Source organism: Bos indicus x Bos taurus, chromosome 12 (genome assembly GCF_003369695.1).
Source record: "Bos indicus x Bos taurus breed Angus x Brahman F1 hybrid chromosome 12, Bos_hybrid_MaternalHap_v2.0, whole genome shotgun sequence".
Taxonomy (NCBI): domain Eukaryota; kingdom Metazoa; phylum Chordata; class Mammalia; order Artiodactyla; family Bovidae; genus Bos; species Bos indicus x Bos taurus.
Genome location: NC_040087.1, coordinates 83,740,104 through 83,760,609, shown reverse-complemented (window position 1 = coordinate 83,760,609; position 20,506 = coordinate 83,740,104). Strand labels below are relative to the sequence as shown.

The 20,506-nt window shown below is 43.2% G+C and overlaps 1 protein-coding gene across 2 annotated transcripts in view; it reads right to left on the bottom strand.

Moving 5' to 3' along the window:
• Window positions 1-20,506, bottom strand: part of MYO16 (myosin XVI) — a 519,236-nt gene that overhangs the window by 129,439 nt on the left and 369,291 nt on the right. For both annotated transcript variants that reach the window (XM_027557960.1, XM_027557959.1), the window contains exons 24-27: window positions 15,137-15,212; window positions 9,869-10,044; window positions 7,485-7,565; window positions 6,998-7,203 (exon numbers count right to left, since the gene is read on the bottom strand). In XM_027557960.1, the coding sequence (XP_027413761.1) occupies window positions 6,998-7,203; window positions 7,485-7,565; window positions 9,869-10,044; window positions 15,137-15,212 (539 nt within the window). The remainder of the gene's footprint in view (window positions 1-6,997; window positions 7,204-7,484; window positions 7,566-9,868; window positions 10,045-15,136; window positions 15,213-20,506) is intronic.

Below are 20,506 nucleotides of genomic sequence, written 5' to 3'. Positions count from 1 at the left end.
CACCTGGGTTACCTCCAGCAAGTACGGCGATTCTCCAAACCACAGGTGGCGGCCTAGGCCAGGTGACTGCTTTAACAATCGAATATAAGAGAGCAACAGATGCTGAATCTCAGTACACGTTGTAACAGCCACTCAGCCAAGCCTCTTCTCCCCTGATACAGGAAGGACATGTCCTAGACCCGGGCTATTCCTTAACCCGGGGTGCATCATGAAAAAGAGACCCAAATCAGAGATGATTCAAGCTAAAGTGTGTGACTTCTGCTGCTGCCAAGTCACTTCAGTCGTGTCTGACTCTGTGCGACCCCACAGATGGCAACCCACCAGGCTCCCCCATCCCTGGGATTCTCCAGGCAAGAACAATGGAGTGGGTTGCCATTTCCTTCTCCAATGCATGAAAGTGAAAAGTGAAAGTGAAGTTGCTCAGTCATGTCCGACTCTTAGCAACCCCATGGACTGCAGCCTACCAGGCTCCTCCGTCCATGGGATTTTCCAGGCAAGAGTACTGGAGTGGGGTGCCTTCTCCAGTGTGACTTCTAAATACAGTCAAATATAAAAGAGAAAGAAACCTTTGTTGTTGCAAGCCACTGACTTGGAATTTTATGTTCTACAGAATGTACTGGTGTGTCTGTCTTTTACAAAGCCATCAGAAAGTTCTCACAAACTGAAGGATCCAACTAACATTAGAGATAGCTGTTGAAATGGAAGACGATGGCAGATCTTTCCTGTTCAGTTTCGAGCGTAGACCCAGAAGCACGAGGGGTGGCTGGCAGCCCAGCCCAGTGCTCACGATGGTGTCCATGCACACAGGGAAACCCGCCCTCACCCACGGAGCCTGTGGTCTAGCGGAGGCATAGCGACTTTTTTCTGCAAAGGGCCAGAGAGTATTTTATCTTTGTATGTCAAGAGGCAAAAACGAGGATACTATGTCAGTTCAGTTCAGTCGCTCAGTCGTGTCTGACTCTTTGCGACCCCATGAATTGCGGCACGCCAGGCCTCCCTGTCCATCACCAACTCCCAGAGTTCACTCAAACTCACGTCCATCAAGTCGGTGATGCCATCCAGCCATCTCTTCCTCTGTCGTCCCCTTCTCCTCCTGCCCCAAATTCCTCCCAGCATCAGAGTCTTTTCCAATGAGTCAGCTCTTCGCATGAGGTGGCCAAAGTACTGGAGTTTCAGCTTCAGCATCATTCCTTCCAAAGAACACCCAGGGCTGATCTCCTTTAGGATGGACTGGTTGGATCTCCTTGCAGTCCAAGGGACTCTCAAGAGTCCTCTCCAACACCACAGTTCAAAAACATCAATTCTTCAGCGCTCAGCCTTCTTCACAGTCCAGTCTTACGTCCATTCATGACTACTGGATATTATGTAGGTAACCATTTAATATTTGACAATTTTAAAATGTAGAAGACATTCTTATCTCTCAGGTCATAACACAAGTAAGTGGCAGGCCAGATCCGATCTGATCGTCTGCTAACCTCTGCTCCAGTGAATATTTGATAAATATTAATAAATAATATTTGGATATAATATTATTCATAAATACTACTCATAAATATTCATAATAAATGAATATTTCCAGTGAATGTATAACAAGTATAATACATAAGGTCTTTCTGAAGCTTAGAGAAGAGACACAAACCATTTGGGGATTTTATAAATGATTTTTCAATAAGAGGATGGCTGAGTGAATCTTAAATATCAAGTAAATGTCACTGAGTAAATAGACAAAACAGTAGAAATGTGATTACGTGAGCAGAGACACAAGTTGTTGAAACCCCATGATATGTACATGTTAACTTGACTTCCTCCCATCAGCACAAGGGTATCATGTAACACAAACAAGGTATCCAGAACTTCTCAGTCAAACCCCCGTGTAACAGGTTTGCTATGTATTGACCCCATAGAAACACATACCCACAAACACAGGTGCCTCAACCAGCTCAGGAGACCACAGAGCTGGAGGGTTATAGCAGCAGAAGTGTGTCTTCTCAAAGTTCTGGAGGCTGGGATGTACAGCATGAAGGTGTGGGCTCATTTAGTTTCTACTGAGGTCTCCTCCTGGTCTGCAGACAGATGCCATCCCACTGGGCTTCCCTGGTGACACAGGAGGAAAGAACCTGCCTGCAGTGCAGGGGGACCCAGGTTCGATCCCTGAGTGGGGAAGATCCCAGGGAGAAGGAAATGGGAGCCCACTCCAGTATTCTTGCCTGGGAAACCCCACGGACAGAGGAGCCTGGAGGGCTATAGTTCACAGGGTCGCAAAGAGTTGGACGCAACGTAGCGACTAACCCAGCACCACGTTGCCTTCCCACTGCAAGTTCAGAGAGCAGAGAAGGAGATGCTCTCTGGCGATTTTTCCTATAGGGACACTAATCCTATTGGTTCAGAGCCCCACCCTTATGACCTCATTTAACCTTAATTACCTCCTCATAGAACCATCTCCCTGGAGAAGGAAATGGCAACCCACTTCAGTACTCTTGCCTGGAAAATTCCATGATGGAAGAGCCTGGTAGGCTACAGCCCATGGGGTTGCCAAGAGTCGGACTCAACTGAGTGACTTCACTTTCTTTCTTTCCGTAGTTCCTTTTGGAGAAGGAAATGGCAATGTGCTCCAGTGTTCTTGCCTGGAGAATCCTATGGATGGAGGGGCCTGGTGGGCTATGGTCTATGGGATTGCAAAGAGTCAGACACGACTAAGCAACTAACACACACACATACAGAACCATCTCCAAATACGGTCACATCAGGGGTTAGGGTTTAACATATGACTATTAAGGAGAAACGATTCAGTCCACAGTACGTGATCCAATGATGTGTCATGATTTGCACTTAATAATTTACTTCTATTGCTCTGTTCTTTCTGGACCTAAACTTGTGAGGTCTTTGCCATGGAGATAGTATCTTGCCTTATTACCCCACTCAGAAGCTACTGCTGCTATTAGGGGGAAAAATTCGACAAGCATGCTTCTTATTTAATCAAAAGAGGATTTCTCCACAAACACAATTCTCCACTTTTGATTAGGAAGTCTCAGAATGATGGACAGCTATTAAAGCCAAGAAATCAGGAGGCACGTTTGCAAATATCGTCGCGTCGCCTCTGGATTCCACAGAATATCCATTATCCACATCCACTGTCCTGCTGGGTTTCAGAAGCAATAAATGCAGGTCCGATGAATAGGTGCTTGTTTCAAAACCGGACATGGTTTTCTTTGTCCAGTATTTTTCCAGTAACCATACTCCTCTTTGTAAACTAAACAAAATAATTGGTTTGATGGGTTTCGGTCCTCTAACACGTAAGACAAGGTGATATGAACAGAAATGTTTTACATAGGAATTGTTATATGATATTCTGAACCAAAGACTTCTACTAATCTGCACATTGAGGCTTTGTTTATACAACAATGCTTGACTGCCTGGGGGAACTTCAAGGTTCCGATGAGCTTTATGAATAAATATGTTGATGTGAATTGTGTTTTATTCAAGTTCTAAAGAAACTGAGAATCTCTCTATGGATCAGTGTTTTTGTGATAATATTCCAGACAGGTGTCCTTTATTCAAGCGATATGGTGACAAATTTCCACTGAAATACATTAATAATTCCATTCATGTATGTGCTTAGTCACTCAGTTGTGTCCAACTCTTTGTGACCCCATGGACCGTAGCCTATCAGCCTCCCCTGTCCATAGGGATTCTCCAGGCAAGAATACTGGAGTGGGTTGCCATGCCCTCCGCCAGGAGATCTTCCCAACCCTGGGATCAAACCCATGTCTCCCACATTGCAAGCAGATTCTTTACCATCTGAGCTACCAGGGAAGTTTAATTCCATTTATACTGATATGCAATTATAAATAAGGATGATAAATTGAAACTCACATCTCCTTTTATGTAAGGGGCCAGTAGAGATGCAGAGATTTACCAAAAAGCATCATTTTTCCAGACAAATATAGTATAGCTATGCTCTCTGTTATGCAGAAACAGTACTTTAAATTGAACAACTATTAACCTCCAGTGCCAGCTTCGTTCTGAAACATTGACTAAACAGACAAATGCACAGGCACTGTGATTGAATAAGAGAAAGTCTCTGTCTAGAAGTCAGAATACAGCGAGAAATGTATATATGTGGAAAAGGGTACTTAATTTTAAAAGACAATCATTACAAATACTATTTTAATAGAGATAAGTCTTGGTAAGTATATATGTATATATATTAAATGAGACAAAAATAAAGGTCAAACATTTTTCTAATTATTATGCCATATAATATTGTATACACACACAGACTCATGTTCTCCACCCTCTTCTGGGAAAATAGGACAGTTTAAGTGACTACTTGCTGGAGTAGCTAGAAGGAAGATCCATGCAGCTATTAAAAATTATTCCAGAGAAACTCTGAGGGACACTTTAAAGCCAACTTTCTCTGATTGCATGAGTCTAAGACACTCTAACAAAATAAAGAGCAGAGAATGCATTGAATGAGCTTTAAAAAATTGTTTATAAAGTGAGATTAATCCTATTTCATATCCAATACAGAATCCATTTACAGTGCTCCAGAAACTTCAAATGTACACAGATCACTTGGAAATCTCAACAAATTTGCAAAGTTTTAATCCAGTAAATCAGTAAATGCCTGAGACTTCCTGGTGGCTCAGATGGTAAAGAATCTGCCTGCAGCACAGGAGACCATGGTTCAATCCCTGGGTCGGGAAGATCCCCTGGAGAAGGGACTGGCTACCCACTCTGTATTCTGGCTTGGAGAATCCCTTGGACAGAGGATCCTAGTGGGCTACAGTCCATAGGGTCGCAAAGAGTCAGACAAGACTGAGCAACTAACACTTTCACTTTGCATCCTCAGCAAGTGCCCTTTGATAATCATCAAGGCACTCACATACTTCCAATCCTTGGTGGAAGAAAATCAAACCAAATAAAATAAAGATATAATCTCCAAGTGAGTAGATGTTCTAGGGCGGTGATTCTCTAAACGTTGTCCACATACCAGCAACACCAGCTTCACCTGGGAACTCGCTAAAGATGGTAATTTGCGGAACTCATCTACACCAGGGGCTTTCCGGGTAGCTCACCTGGTAAAGAATCTGCCTGCAATGTGGGAGACCCGGGTTCAATTCCCTGGGTCAGGAAGATCCTCTGGAGGAGGGCATGACAACCCAGTCCAGTATTCTTGCCTGGAGAATCCCCATGGTCAAAGGAGCCTGGTGGGCTACAGTCCACGGGGTTGCAAATAGTCAGACATGCCTGAGTGACTAAACACAGCACAGCACATCTAGACCAGCTGACTGATCTAGAACACTGGGGCTGCCGCCCAGAAATCTGTGTTTTAACACGCCTAAATGGACGCTAACATTGGAGAACCATTGCTTTCAGCACAACTTGGGAAGGGAGTCAGTACTGCTGAATGAACTACAATTCATCAAGGCTGGGGACCCTCTGAGATCATATGATGCCTGCAGATAACAAAACCATACCCTTCTCCATCAGAGAAACCAGGGGTCCCGGGACCCCACTCTCTGTTGACTGTCGTCCAGAAGGTCTGGGATAAATATGGGGATCTATTACTTTAAACTTGTATTGGGCAGGCTTCAAACTCATTGATCCAAAGACTTGGATTGAAAGGGGTGGGAAGGCTGACTTTTAATACTTAAATTCTTATGCATGACAAATACATACTCATGAACAGACCAAACATTTCTGGGGACTATAAACAGCTGTCCATTGGGGAACAGCAAGAGGCAGATCAGAACTACCAGACACCTCTCAGTGTAGAATGAGCAGTGATGGTACCACCACCATCCCCACCCAACAAGAGCACAAATAATTCTTTCATTCAGCACGTATTAATTCTTAATGTAGCCCTGTGTCCTGCCTAACTTTGCAGTTCCTCTCTATAGATAGGAGGCAGTGTGTCTCTTCACTCATGAATAAGCATCTTTTACGTTTAAATCAAATATTTTGTCTATCTGCACTACACATTCTGCAGGCTAAACATATTCATTCTCCAGATACTTTATCCCTAAATGTGGCGAATTTTATCTTCTCCCTTCTGAACAGTCGATCACTTCTTTAACAATGAATGGCGCACACGATGCTTACTTTCTTATTTGTGTCTTTGGGAAATTTAAAATGCACAATAAACAACTTCTATTTCTGTCCTCTGGAAAATACAAAGGTTAGAAACGCTAAATTTAGTCACAGTTTAAATAGTATGCCCTTTGTTATGACTATTTCCAACTGGGTGATTTAAGTTTTTTGGTTGATAGGTTGTTTGAGTTTAGCAGCTTCTTCATACCAGTGGCCCAAACTGCATTGCTGCTCAACCAAAGTCTTAAACTGTCTTCTTTTAGATAAATGGTTTCCCAAATAGATTTCACCACACTACTGTTGCTCTAGTTTTTATCCATTAATGTTAAATTTTGTGCTCATAATATTGATATTACTTTATATCAGTATCACTTTAAATTTCCTGTTTTTATATACGATTACCAAATACTTTCTTTTTTGTCCACACTGCTTATTGTTTGACTGCCTATAAAACAGATACTCTCATTATGTCCACTGCCTGTGTTCCAATAAAACTTTATTTACAAAAAAATAGGTAATGGGCTAAATTTGGCCCATGAGTACCAATGCTTCACCTAAAAAATATTTTGTTCATACATTTAAGGAGAAAATAATCCCACACATAGCTTCTTATATTCAATTATAATTTTAAGTCAATATTATAAGCAACAGTTTTATAAATCTTTAAATCCAAGGGAACCTAAATTTAAGGAACTATGAAAATTGTTTCCAAGTGACTGTCCTCAGTAAATTTAAAAGCTTTTTATATAAGTTTTTATATAAGTCATGGTTTCCCAGAGCATTTTGTTTACTCATGGTAAAAGAGTATGAACAATAGAAGAAATGCCAGAAAAGCAATCAGAAGGTCCACCTACAATAACACCAGTATGGTTCTGGGGATGGTGGACACGAGAGAAAAACCTACCTCGACAGGAAATCGGAGAAGGAAAGGCGGACAGGGTACCCGTGTCGGATGCTCTTCACCATCTCCAGGATCCCGACATACTGCAGCTGAGCGGACACGTAGAAGTTATCAAAGGTGTCTGGCAGCTTTGAGTTATTGGGCTTGATGCAATGAATAAAGTGTGGAGTGCACTTCTGAAGTTTCCCAGTAATATCCGTCAGAGTTTTCTAAGGAGAGAAGTAAAACACAACTGATTCTCCAGAGAAGATCCCAACTGACAAGGTTGGGAATTTTAAATAAAGGTTGGCAATTTGTAAATAAAAACCTTTATCTTCAGTCCATGATTCTTATGTATTATGCATTCACTCACTGTGTGTGTGTACATGTGTGTGCATGCTTACTTTTCTGAAGTTACTTAAGTGGTCAAAATGGAAGAAAATTCCATGTAAAACCTTTACAGTCGATACAATCAAAACGGAAAATTTTGAAATCTGAAAACTTCACTAACCCTGAGTTGCGATGCAATGGTGGCTGGACCTCCCCGGTCGAGTCTTTGAAGAAATGTAGAATTTCCTTTCTTTTTTAATAACTGTAATGAAAACAAAAGGAAAGCGTGAGCAGGTTTGTTTTACTAAGTTCCCGTGTAGGAGAAAAAAAATTAACCCTCCCATGCATGTACGTTCACTCACAGGCAGATGGAGATTTAAAAGAGGCTATAAAAACCAGTGCCAAATGATTTTCTGCAATGGTGGGAAAATAGGCGACTACATGTAAAATAACCTTCACTGCGTCCTTTTAAGTCCGTGGCTGCCACCAATGTGCAACTACTTTAATTTGAGAATAAACAGACGTTGACTAGCTTGGTGGTACAAGAAACTGACCCTGGTCTTCTTAATTGTATTACTAATTGTTTGTCATGAAATGCAGCTTATTCCGGGGTAAAAGGATGCTATTTTATGTTACAAAAATCTGATGTTTTAATAACCATTGTTTTGTTCCCTAAGTTAACTACCATCGGTGTCTTACTCATTTTCTCCCTTCCTTTCCTTCTTCTTCATTTTTTAATGTTACAAGGGTTAGTAAACTACTCACCTGTGAAAACTGATGGTAGACTTTTTTGATAAGTAATTATATACAGCTCTTAAAGAAAAGAATTCACGTGCAGCAAAGATGAAATGATTATGGATATAAAAGAATTAAGTGAAAATGAAGGCAGTGGGTGAAGAGAGAAAGAGCAGAAGGTAATTAATTAAATTCTACCAGGGGTTAAGAGGAACCTCAGCCACTAACGTTCTGTTACATTTCACAGCATCATATACACCGCGACCAATGGATCTATCGATCCAGAATCACTTATCTTAAACTAAAAGGTCTCGATAGAAGAAAAATTGGATGAAACATTCTTGTCAATATGGTGCTGCTATCAAGGCAGTAGCTCATTTCCTCGCATTAGGATGAAGTGTCAAGCTGGAATGATCAAGTGCAACTGACAAGGGAAGGGAAAATGAAGTGACTGGTCGAAGATCAGACTGTTTTCTATAAACACAAAGCTGGGCATGACGCTCAGTTGAAGGGTGGGTAGAGAGCAGCCTTCTGGTCACAGGGGTGGGTGTGCAGGGGTGAGGACCCTCAGAGGGAAGTGAAGGATGGAACACTTAAGGAAAAATCATAATAAATAAATCTTCATCTGGTGAAATTGAACACTCAATTTCCCTTTCTGGGTGGAGGAACGGCTGTGAATTATCTCGCTTTTGCAGTCCTTTAGGGGAAAGGCTAATGGCATCTCTGCCTGGTAATGTTTAATAATTAAGGTTAAAAATTACAGTTTGGAGGTGTGTGGTGATTTCTTGCTCATGATTTCCAGGATGATTGAGAAAGCAGGGGCCAGAAGTTTCAGTGAAACCCCTGGGAATAGAGATCTTCCTTACAAAGGGGAACTCTTTGTCTTTTTTATGTAAAAGATGCCATTTTAATATGCAGTGAGATGGAATTCCTGTGATCCTCCAGTTATGTAACAGCTATATCAAAAGATTCGTAACTCTAGGGTCTACCGGCTACACACACACACACACATCTCTAATAGGCTGTACACATTTCTGCCACTCTTCTGTAACAGAGCTCATTTTAATTATGCTTTTATTTTAATTGGTAAGCAAAAATGCATTCCAGCAGGCTACAACGACTGAATTTCTAAAATGGATCATCTTGGACCCTTCCCAACCATACTTCTCGTCTTTTAAAGTTTCTGTAAAGGCGAGCAAAACACACTGGCACTGAATGCATAAACTCAGTACACTTCTGAAACAACTCTTCACTACATTTTTGTTCTATTTTTACAAATCATCAAAATCTTTAGGTTGTAAGTACAACCTCGCGGGTGTGGAACGAATACACATTAAAAAATTAGCGTAATGCAGAAACAAATTAAAAATCTACAAAACGCACAGTGAAACACTCCAGGACCTGAAAAATACATGATGTCTGTGTGAGAAACTACAATTTATTGTTTAGAGACCTAAAACCTCTGAAGTGACTAATGGCAACGGAATAAGGTAGCTAAGTGTATTCCCTTTAAACCTTCTGTCCCTGAAACCTCCCATTCATCAAAAACACAGTCGCAGAGATGAGACTTAAAAAGGGTGTTGCAAAGACAACCAATAAAATGACTAAGCCTGTATTTGCTATCAAGTTTTCACTCCACTGCATGCTCTCATACCATCCTCTCTCCAAGGGTTATACATTGGGTAAGCAGTCTTTCCGTTAATTTTGTTAAATTAAAATACCAATTTCTTTCCATTAGCATAGAGGACTGTACATTTTTTGTTTAAAAGAAGCAGCAAATGTGCTGAGCAAATTTACAAACAACCAGATACGAATCATAAAAACTCCTACCTTACTAAGTTCTAGATAATTCCTGTTTTCTCCCATCATTGAAGACGCTGTCATTCTCTTACTGAGCCGGGCAGATTTATGTCCTCTGAATTTAAAAGAAGGAGAGGACGATACGAGGGCTCCTGTTTGTGACAGTTTCGACTGGAACAAATGATTGATCACGACGTTTTCACTAGCTAGGAAATAAATAAATGAATACTGTAAGTGGCATTAGAATCGTAATTTACGCAAGCATTAAGCTAACCCCTCATCCTAGCGCTCTCACCATGAAAGCATTCTGTGCGGGGAGGGAATCGACATTTCCTTGTCCTTTTTGCTTTCATTTTCCCCACTACTCATCACACCGTTTGATGAATTCTGACTTTCTTTGCCCTCCACCCGGAGTCTGGATCCCAAGCTCTCCTGCCCTCGTCCTGCGCCCTGAAACCTTTGCTCTCAAATTCAGGGGCACTTGCTGCTCTCCTAACATCCAGAACCAGATCGGACCTGCTCAGACCTAAGACCTCAGGGCACTTGACCAAGCCATGAAGACTTATGGTTTCCATTATCAGCTCTCCGTTCCAGGAAAACAACTGCCAGGAGCCCACAGCCCCAGGAGGAAGCTCTCAGGGCGTCTGCAGACATCGGGGGAGCCCCTGACTCACTCAGCTGTCTCTGCTGTTGGGGGAAGAGGTGCCTCTTTTTCTGATCCAGTTAGGCTGCAAACGTGAAAGCAAGCTGATAACTTTTAGATGTCAGCTTACAAAAATTCTAGTAATCCTGGGTCCATACGTGTTTCCTGACACCTCAGGGAGAAAAGAGTGCATGAATGAATGGAGTTTTGGTGGCAAATCTGAACAGTCAAGTGAGAACCTTGTCTGTCAGTTAAGCACCTAGAAGGCAAGCTTCTCGTGTTACTTACAGCTGTATACAGGCAGTGTTTAAGCCTTAATTTCCTTTTCTAAAAAATAACCACTGAGTACCTACTTTGTGGGTTCCTATAAGACTGAAGGGTGATTTGGGATCAGTCTTAGCCCACTGGACAGTCAGCAATGGCAGAAGCAAGTGGTTTAGTTTCTACCATTTCCACACTCAGATGATTTCACTTGCCCAGCTGATATATTTACTAGCAGTGCATTCAGTGAAAAGTCACTGCAAGAATTAAAAAAAAAAAGAAACAAACAAACCAGCGAGCCAGGAGAAGGGACAGAGAAGCGAAGACACAATTATGGATTACAGGAAGGTAAACAGGAGCCTTGTGGTTATAGGTTTGAGTTTTGGGAATCACAATAAACTCATGACTTTTAATATACAGTTTTATATATGTGTGCGTGTATAAAATCTATAAGTATATTTAAAATTTTCTAGTTCTGAAAGGGTCTAAAAGCAGTAAGACTCCAGTTGCAATGAGCCCAGCCTGCCCCCATTTCTAAGTTTCTTAATACTATTCGTTTATAAAATAAGGCATCTTGGGTAAGTGGCTAGTTTAGGATGTGAGGCAAGGTAGAGGATCTTAGAATATTTTGGAAAGCCAGAATGTAAAACAGTGCTTAAAAAGGACAAGAGAACCTGTCAAAAGAACACAAGAACCAGCTTGGAGGGGTTCTCATTGGCTAAGTCTTGGGAAATTTTAGTATCAAAATAACGACAGTAATGGATTGTGTCCCTTAAATAAAATAACAATTCGTGAGTCCGTACTGATAATGAATGAACAAATGGATGGATGAATTATTAGAAAGGAGAGCTCTTATAGCAGGATGTCATTGCTGAAGACGGGGGTTATAAAAATCACACTTTTGTAACCAAAAGGGAAATCACTGATGTAGGCAACAATCATTGCCTCAGTCAGAACTAACGGGTGAAAGCTTGTGACAAACACTGCTTTAGAAATGACGTATCAGTTACAAACCGAAAACAGTGACGTTAGGGAGCTCTGAAGGACAGAGTGATCAAGGTGAAGGTCACCATGAGCTTTGGAACACAATGTGCTAAGAAGGAGACATCGTCACCTCCGTGGGGCTCCTGCCAAGAAGGTGGAGACTGATTCCAACGTGAGGAGATAGCAAACAAGCCCATATTGAGGGACATTCTTCAAAAACTGGTCTTCCACTTTTTAAAATATTAATGTCAAGAAGAAAAGCTGAGGAAGGGTCCCAGATTAAAGAAGACTACTGAGAAATGGCAACTAAACTCACAAATGATCCTGAATTGGGGGGAAAATCATTCTGAAAGAGATTTGTGGGATAATCAGTAAAGTGTTATTTGAACTCTGAATTAGATACTTGTGCCATATCAATATATAATAGTCTGATCCAGTGTTCTTGCCTGGAGAACCCCAGGGACGGGGGAGCCTGGTGGGCTGCTGTCTATGGGGTCACACAGAGTCGGACATGACTGAAGCGACTTAGCAGCAGCAGCAGCATCAGCAGCCATATCGATATTTAATAGTCTGGTCATTTCCTGGGGTTATGGAGGTCATGTCCTTGGTCTCTGGATAGGGACCAAAGGATTTGGGCAGAAAGACATTTGGCCATTCTCCTGTGGTTCAGAGCATGTGTGCACACACACACACAGGTGGGAAGTAGACAGCAAGAGAGAAAAAGAGGAAGAAGACTAAAAAAGTCAGTCTGGGAAAGAGCATATGGGAGTTCTTTGTACTAATTTTGCGACTTTTCTTTAAGTCTGAAATTGTTTCAAAACAACAGTGAAACAGTAAACATATAATGCCATGACCTGTTTAACTAAAAATATTATTTATAACTGGTCTGTGGATGAACGGAACCACGCATAAAACAGTGCAGCAAGTCATTCCCATAATTGGGAAATGTCTTTACTAAACCTCTCAACTCTAGAAGTATGAACGGAAACACATAACTGACGGTGTCTGTCCCTTCTCTGGATCGCAGGCTGGGGCCGCGTGAAGGTCAAGTGGAGAAGCCGTGCCCTGTGATGGAGACACATCATCCTGTGACAGTGAAGCCCCGCCCACAGGCAGAGTGCGTGCGCTGAGACTTCCAGCCTTGATGTCGCGCCTAAGAACCTGGGGAGGAAGCCCTTGGAGAAGAGCCAGCTCTGGCCTCCCTACTCTATTTCTAGGAGTCACCTGCTGCAGGCATTTTCCTGCAGGTCCCCATATGCACAAGCGGCAATGAGAAGCACCCCTTGCTGGGGTCTCCACACAACGCTCTGGGCACCTTCCTGCCAGGAAAAGGGGATGAGCTGACGGAGGTGCCCAAGGTCTGTAAGCAGGAATGCAGAACCGCCAGCAGCAGCATCGGCAGTAAATAGCTTTCCTCTACTTCTGAGCAGACTGAAGAGTCTGGATTTTAACTTCTCTGCATCTTTTGGAGTCAAGTGGACCTGACTTCTCAGCTCAGGTGCCCAGAAGGACCCATGCTGATTTTCTGTTTAAGCAGTTGTCACCCAGCTCCCAGTCTGCACTGGGCAGGGGTCTCAAAGCCCCAGCCAGGTTGGCGAAGATCCTGCCACAGACCCCACCTCCTTCCTCAGGCAGAGCTTTTAGATAATAGGATACAAATCAGGTGCTGTAAGCAAAGTTCTTAGCAAGGTGTCTGGAAACATTACTGTTATCTGTAAACTACACTTTCTTTTAATAACTGTTTGCAGTGTTACAACATTCCACAGATTCATAAACTACTATCTCAATCCTCTTTGCTTGTATGACAGAATGGGTGAGCCACTGTGGCTTGGGTGCCAAATCCAGCCCCTTGCCTGTTTTTGTAAATAAAGTTTTATTGGAACACAGCCACATCCATATGTATTGTCTATAGCCACTTGCTCCTTATCATAGCAGAGTTGAGTCACTGTAACAGTGAACTTATGGCTCGCAAAGCATAAAATATTTATTCTCTAACCCTTTGCAGAAAGTGCTTGCCGCCTCTTGTATGAACATATAAGGACACATTGTAAACTTTATGCTCATGTTCAGATGTATCTATAGTCTAAAATATTTAAAATAAGGTTCACCTGTTTTCTCTTGGCACTTGTCAGGCAGCATACACAAAAGAGTAACTTTAAAATATAAGGCCTCTATTAAGATAAGCAGAATTGCAATAACACAAGCTATCTTGTTTTCATTCTAAATACATATTCTTGTGCCAACTTTGAAAACATGCTGTACACTAGACCTTCATAAAGTATATGGATTAAACTGAAGTATGTTATAAATGAAAGTCCAAATATTTGAAAACCAGAAGGAAGGTATTTCCAGTGATCATAAGCTCAATTATCTCACTCTTTTCTTTCTACACGGTATTATTCCAAGTCCATGCTTTTATCATTAGCCTCAACCTTTAAGAGAACTCAATAACCATACATCCTGAGAGGCAAGTGGAGTCATTCTCCATGAAAAGCAATATATTGCAACTCTGCTATTTGATTTAAGGTAACGATGTTCCTCAAGCCAGAAGTGATATGGATGTCTTGTTTCCAGCTCAAAGGCATCCAGCTATTTCATGAAAGGCTATCATATGCTTCTTTTCCCAGGAATGATAAATGGCTTCACCTCATTTAGAGCAACTTAAAGCACAAAAGATGATACATTTTAATTCTTTGAAGAGGTTATTAGGAAAATGTGAATCACTGCAGAAGTGCTATTAATAAAATAATTACTAGAGGGGATAGAATTTATATGTAATATATATAGATCTGTATATGGGCATCTATGTATATAACTATACTCTATATAAATACAGTACATCATTTTACATATACTATAGGGTTATATATATATATAAATATATGTATAAAGTACTAAGGTTCACTAAGTAGCTGTTGCCTATAAATCTATATTGGTATATACATATATGCGTGTGTGTGTATATATAAACTTGTACTCTCATTTTACTTTATAAACATCAGCTCTTTATATCTGAAAGTGCATGAGAATAAAATACCAGCCTTTGGTGTACTCCCGAGTCATCTTAAGTAATGGAATTCACCCTGCTGTGGCCTAAATAACTCTGGAAACCATATTCATCTTCATCAGTCCACACAGAAGAGCTTTTTTATATTCACACCGCCAGAGTGGGAAAGGTGTTTTATATTTCTATCTGCTAAAAGCTTAGTTAAATTATGGTTTCTACTAGACTCCAAATTAAATTGTAACCAAAGTATAGCATGGCAAGATCCATTCCTTATTATTCTGGGCATTAGAATGCAAAAGATATTTCAATTATCCTTAGCTGGTGGCATATTTTACAGGACCATGTTCAGAGACAGGGACATAAAGAATGGGTGGCATTTTAACCAAAGAGCAGGGAAACTTACTTTTCATTACAAATAGAAGATTCTGTGAAAGGGAGTCTTTATTTTTTTCAATTGCTCCAACAGCTTCATACATTACCTATAATAAAAGAAAGTAGCATCATTACTAATGGTTAAACATGACCATGAAAGTAATTTTCTTTAAAGAACAACTTGACTCAGTGACAGTTTTAAATTATTCATAAGAGCAGTATCTTCAGGTCATAAAGTTTTCGCTCCAAGCCAGTTCAAAGCTCTCCTTCCCAGGCTCTCCTCTGCACATTGAGTCAGGGACGCCTCTCCTGTTCGGATGGGCAGAGTCCTCCTCCAGTGTTGGAGAAAATGGTGCTGATTCATGTCCACTGTGGTCCCTTTGGTTTCAAAAACTCTCACCTGCTCAGAAAACTCTCTAACCCAAGTTAGAAAGGCTTCACGACACCTTGGGAAGGAAGCAAGTGTCACCTCAGGACGAGAAAAGGAATGGCTTCTGCATTAAAAACTAAAAATGGAGCTACTGTGTGATCCCGCAATCCCACTCCTGAGTGTATATCCAGAGAAAACTCTAATTCGGAAAGAGACGTGCACCCCAATGTTCACGGCAGCAGTATTTGCCGTACGACAGCCAGGACACAGAAGCAACCTGAACGTACAGCGACAGAGGAACAGATAAAGAAGCATGGCATGTAAACACAATGGAACACTGCCCAGTCACAAAAAGAATGAAACAATACCATTTACAGCAACATGGACGGATCTAAAAATTACCATACTGAGTGAAGTAAGTCTTTATGATGCTGGGAAAGATTCAAGGTGGGAGGAGAAGGGGTCGGCAGAGGATGAGATGGTTGGGTGGCATCACCGACTCGATGGACATGAGTTTGAGCAAGCTCCGGGAGTTGGTGATGGACAGGGAGGCCTGGCGTGCTGCAGTCCATGGGGTGGCAAAGAATCCAACATGACTCACCGACTGAGCTGAAGTGAAAGTAAGTCATGCTCAGTCAGGCAGTCATGTCCGACTCTTTGTGACCCCACGGACCATAGTCTGCCAGGCCCCTCTGTCCATGGGATTCTCCAGGCAGGAATACTAGAGTGGGTTGCCATGCCCTCCTCCAGGGGGTCTTCCTGACCCAGGGATCAAACCTGCGTCTCTTGTGTCTCCTGCACTGGCAGGCAGGTTCTTCCCACTAGCACCAGCTGAGCTAAGCAGTAAAGCAGACAAATAAACAACTTTCAGATACTTCTATAATCACTACCCAATTTGGTCCTAGGCCAAAACATGGCTTACCCGTGTCAGAATGGTTGCTATGTTATATATTACACGTTGTTGAATACAAGCAAATTTCTGTATCATCTAGAGCAGTGGTTCTCACCCAGGGCGACAGTGACCCTAACCAGTGCCTGGAGACGTCTGTGTTTGTCATAACTGAGGGGCTGGAAGGACCGGAATGCTGCAAACACCCTACACTGCCCTGGAAGCACCACCGTGAAGAGTATCTGCCCCAGATGCTATCGGATTGGGGTTGAGAAACCTCAACCTGGAGCGTGGCTCCTGCTCGCCTTCCTGTATTAGAGGCAGTGACGCCCCTGAGACTCCCAACACCCAGCTAAGGCATCTACATCTTTGGGTAGATGGCAGGTTATTTAGCAGGGTATTTGGTGGGTCATTTGGTGGGTGTTTGGCAGGTTATTTAACATCCCAGAGATGACCCTGCAGTGTTGGGTCCTCCTCTCTACAGCCCCAATCTATAACTCTAACCTCTGCTTTTCAGGGGAATCTGATGATTCTGGATTGAACACACACACACACACACAAGTGAATGACTGATTGTCTCTAAAAACATTCCTTGTCTGTCTTTGCTCCTGTTACACCTTGTTTTCTGAGGGGCCTTCTCTTGTTTCTGGAGGGAGTAACTATGGATTGTTCAGCTCTGCCTCTGCAGCAACAAGCAAAGTGTCTTGTCCTTCGGGCAGATTCATTAAATAGTCAATGAAATGAACAAAAAGGTTCTGTTATAGTGACCACATACAGCACAAAATCATGCTGCCTGTTTTTATTTAAGATTATGTTGGTGGTGAAGTCACTCCCTCATGTCCGACTCTTGTGACCCCATGGACTGTAGCCCACCAGGCTCCTCTGTGCATGAGATTTCCCAGGCAAGAATACTAGAGTGGGTTGCCATTTCCTTCTTCATGGGATCTTCCTGACCCAGGAATTGAATCTGGGTCTCCTGCATTGCAGGCAGATTCTTTACCAACTGAGCTACAGGGGAAGCTCAGAGAGTATGTTGATGTCATTAACACAAGATCCTACGCTCTAGGACATCTCATGAATGGCATCCTGATTGTATTTGGATAGTTAGAGAAAAAGCTAGAGGTCTCCCACCAAAACAAAAGCTCAAAACGGTACTGAACAAAATCCATACGTGTGCAGACACTCAAGGAGGGCGGTTTGATGCCTGTAGAAAGCATGGATTGGGCAAAAGTTTTTGCTTCATATAAAATCGATGAATCTTGAAGCAGGTGAACTTCATTATTTTGTGGCAATGGGAACACTGCTTTAGCTCTCTAAGTGTTTCTTTTTGGGGGAACAGACAAGGCTGTTCTAGCTTAGCTGGGCCACTCGGGAGGGGAAGAGCAGGTGCTGCTGGATGGCAGGAAGCAGGCTTCAGGCGTGGGTCTTTCCAGGTCACTCAGCCCTGGGGCTCTGATTTCAGCACCGCCCTTCCCCTTCCTGCTGGTTTATTACTTAGGGGATGAAAGGAGAGAAAGCCTGAAAGTCACAAAAGACAGAGGCCAGGTTAAATGCTCTTTTCCACCCTCCATCTTTACATAATTGAAATTCAAACTAGTTTTTTTCTTTTTTTTCCTCTTAGGATTCAGGCTGTAAGTGACAGCGTCCCTCACACATGTAATAGAGACTTTATATGCACAGGGCCCCCTACGAATCTTTAAGGAAATTGTCATGTAGTCAAAGGTTTCCTCTCGAATGATTCTGTTGAGTAAAATGGCTCAAAGGCAACGGAGTCTCTCCCCCACGTTTCAGCAGTTAGCACACTCATCTGAACGCATTGCTGTGGACGCCAGGCCGGGAGGACAGCGTAAGCTGGGCGCTGCAGTCGCGCGTGCTCCTTTTTTGGATGTACTCGCTGTAGCACAATAGCAGGTAAATACAGTTCATGTCCCTGAAAGATGAATTATGTTCGCCGTATATAAAAACAGGGGTATACAACTTTCACCCTGGGTGTGAATCACTATCCATCAAGGTTCCTGGGCTCCTGGGTCCACAGAGAAAAGTTTACAAAAGGCCAGACCACACACACGGTCTTCCCAACTGGAGGTTGTCAAGCTCAGGCTTGGCTAATCGCCAAGGAAAGCTGCGGTGCAAAGGTGAGTGAGCTCCGAGGAGACAGCTCCAGCCAGCACCTCTGGTCTTAATTCCCTGAGTTAAAGCAAGAGCGGCGGGCTTATGCACCCGGGTGAAGAAGGCGTGGGCTCTTCCAGCGTGTCCGTACCGAGTCACTTCAGTCGTATCCACGTTGTGCAACCCCATGGACTGCAGCCTGCCAGGTTCCCCTGTCCTTGGGGATTCTCCAGGCAAGAGTACTGGCGTGGGCTGCCGTGCCCTCCTCCAGGGGATCTTCCTGACCTAACCTGTGTCTCTAAATCTCCTGCCTTGGCAGGCAGTTTCTTTTACCAGCAACGCCATGTGGTTAGCCTGGCGTCTTCCAGTACAAGGTCCTGACTCTCCAAGTCTGTGGTCCCAGTCCAGCTCCAGATGTCGGCACGCAGGAGGAGGGCTGTGTGAGGTCCAGGAGATGTGCCGTGGGAGCACCCACTCGGCTGCTGATCCACCGAGGACCTGCAGCGTGTCCGTAGCGTGAGCACCCACAGTGTGTCTGGGACTCACGGACCACACTCTCTGGTGTCGAATAAACATGCACACGCCTTGGAACCCACCCAGACCTTTTTTTCTTTCTAAGATTTACTTATTATTACTTTTGGTGCTGCTCTAGGTCTTTATTGCTATGCAGGGCCTTTCTCCAGTTGCGCGGAGCAGGGAGGACTCCTCACCGCGGCGGCCTCTCGTGTTGCAGAGCACGGGTTCTAGGCACCAAGGCTTAAGTAGTTCAGTGCGCTCAGCAGTTGCAACTTGCAGGCTCAGGCTCACAGGCTCAGTAATTGCGGCCCACAGGCTTAGTTATTCTGTGGCATGGGGGGGGGGGGTCTTCCCTAACCAGGGATCGAACCCGTGTCCCCTGCATTAGGAGGTAGATTCACTGGATCAACAAGGACGTCCTCCACCCTGTCCTTTCTGATCATTGTTTAGAGGGGCGGGGCCCAGCAATCTGCACTTTGAACTTGCCCCCTAGCTGATCCTAGTTCACGGTCAAGTTTGAGAATCATGGCTCCAGGGACTACTGCCTTGATGCTCTGTGAACTCTGCCTCTGGCGTGATGCTGGCAGGAGATGGGGCATCTGGGAACAAGGTCTGCAGAGGATCAAGGCTTCCTGGGCATTTTAAATATGGAACAGCTACTAAAGCAGATATTTGCTCCTAAAGTTTAAGACTGCTGCTAAGTTTAAGATGAGAATACAATATAATTATGAAGTATCTGAAGCGAAGGTCGCTCAGCTGAGTCTAATCTCTGCGACCCCATAAGCTGTAGCCTACCAGGCTTCTCTGTCCATGGAATTTTCCAGGCAAGAATACTAGAGTGGGTTGCCATTTCCTCCTCCAGGGGATCTTCCCAACCCAGGAACTGAACCTGAGTCTCCCGCATTGCCGGCAGATTCTTCACCTTCTGAGCCACCATGGAGGTAAGCTGGGAGGTGAAAATTGTGGCCAGCAAGCAGGCATCACCACCTCTGTTTCAGGACTATTATTAGCAAGTGGAATCAGGGTCATCACATTTAATCGGGACAGTGTTACCAGAGAAACAAGAAGATACATGAAGCAGAGGCAGTCTGCACGCCTTTAAGTAAAGAGAGGTATCCATCTCTTTACTGAGAATTCACATTTTTTCTACCGGTGAGAATTAGGAGACTGTTGAAGGGACCCAAGAGGGAGAAGGACATGACCTCGGCGGCTGAAATGGGAAGCGGGTGTTTGGATTCCAGGGTAAACGGGACAGAAACGCTTGTATTCAGTCATTAACTGGGCTTCTGGTTTCACCATGAATTGACAAGTGGGACTAATATGGAAAATCAGTTTCATTTATTTATTTACATTTTTTGAGTCAGTTGAGGGAGTGTCCGGAGATTTAGTTTAGTTGAGCTTCTGGATTTGTGAACGTGAAGACGCGACGCAAGCAGAGATATTAAAGGTAGACACGGAGCTGTGAAGCCCATAGAGACACAGGCAGGAGAGAGACAGGAGCCATCCCCATGAGAAAC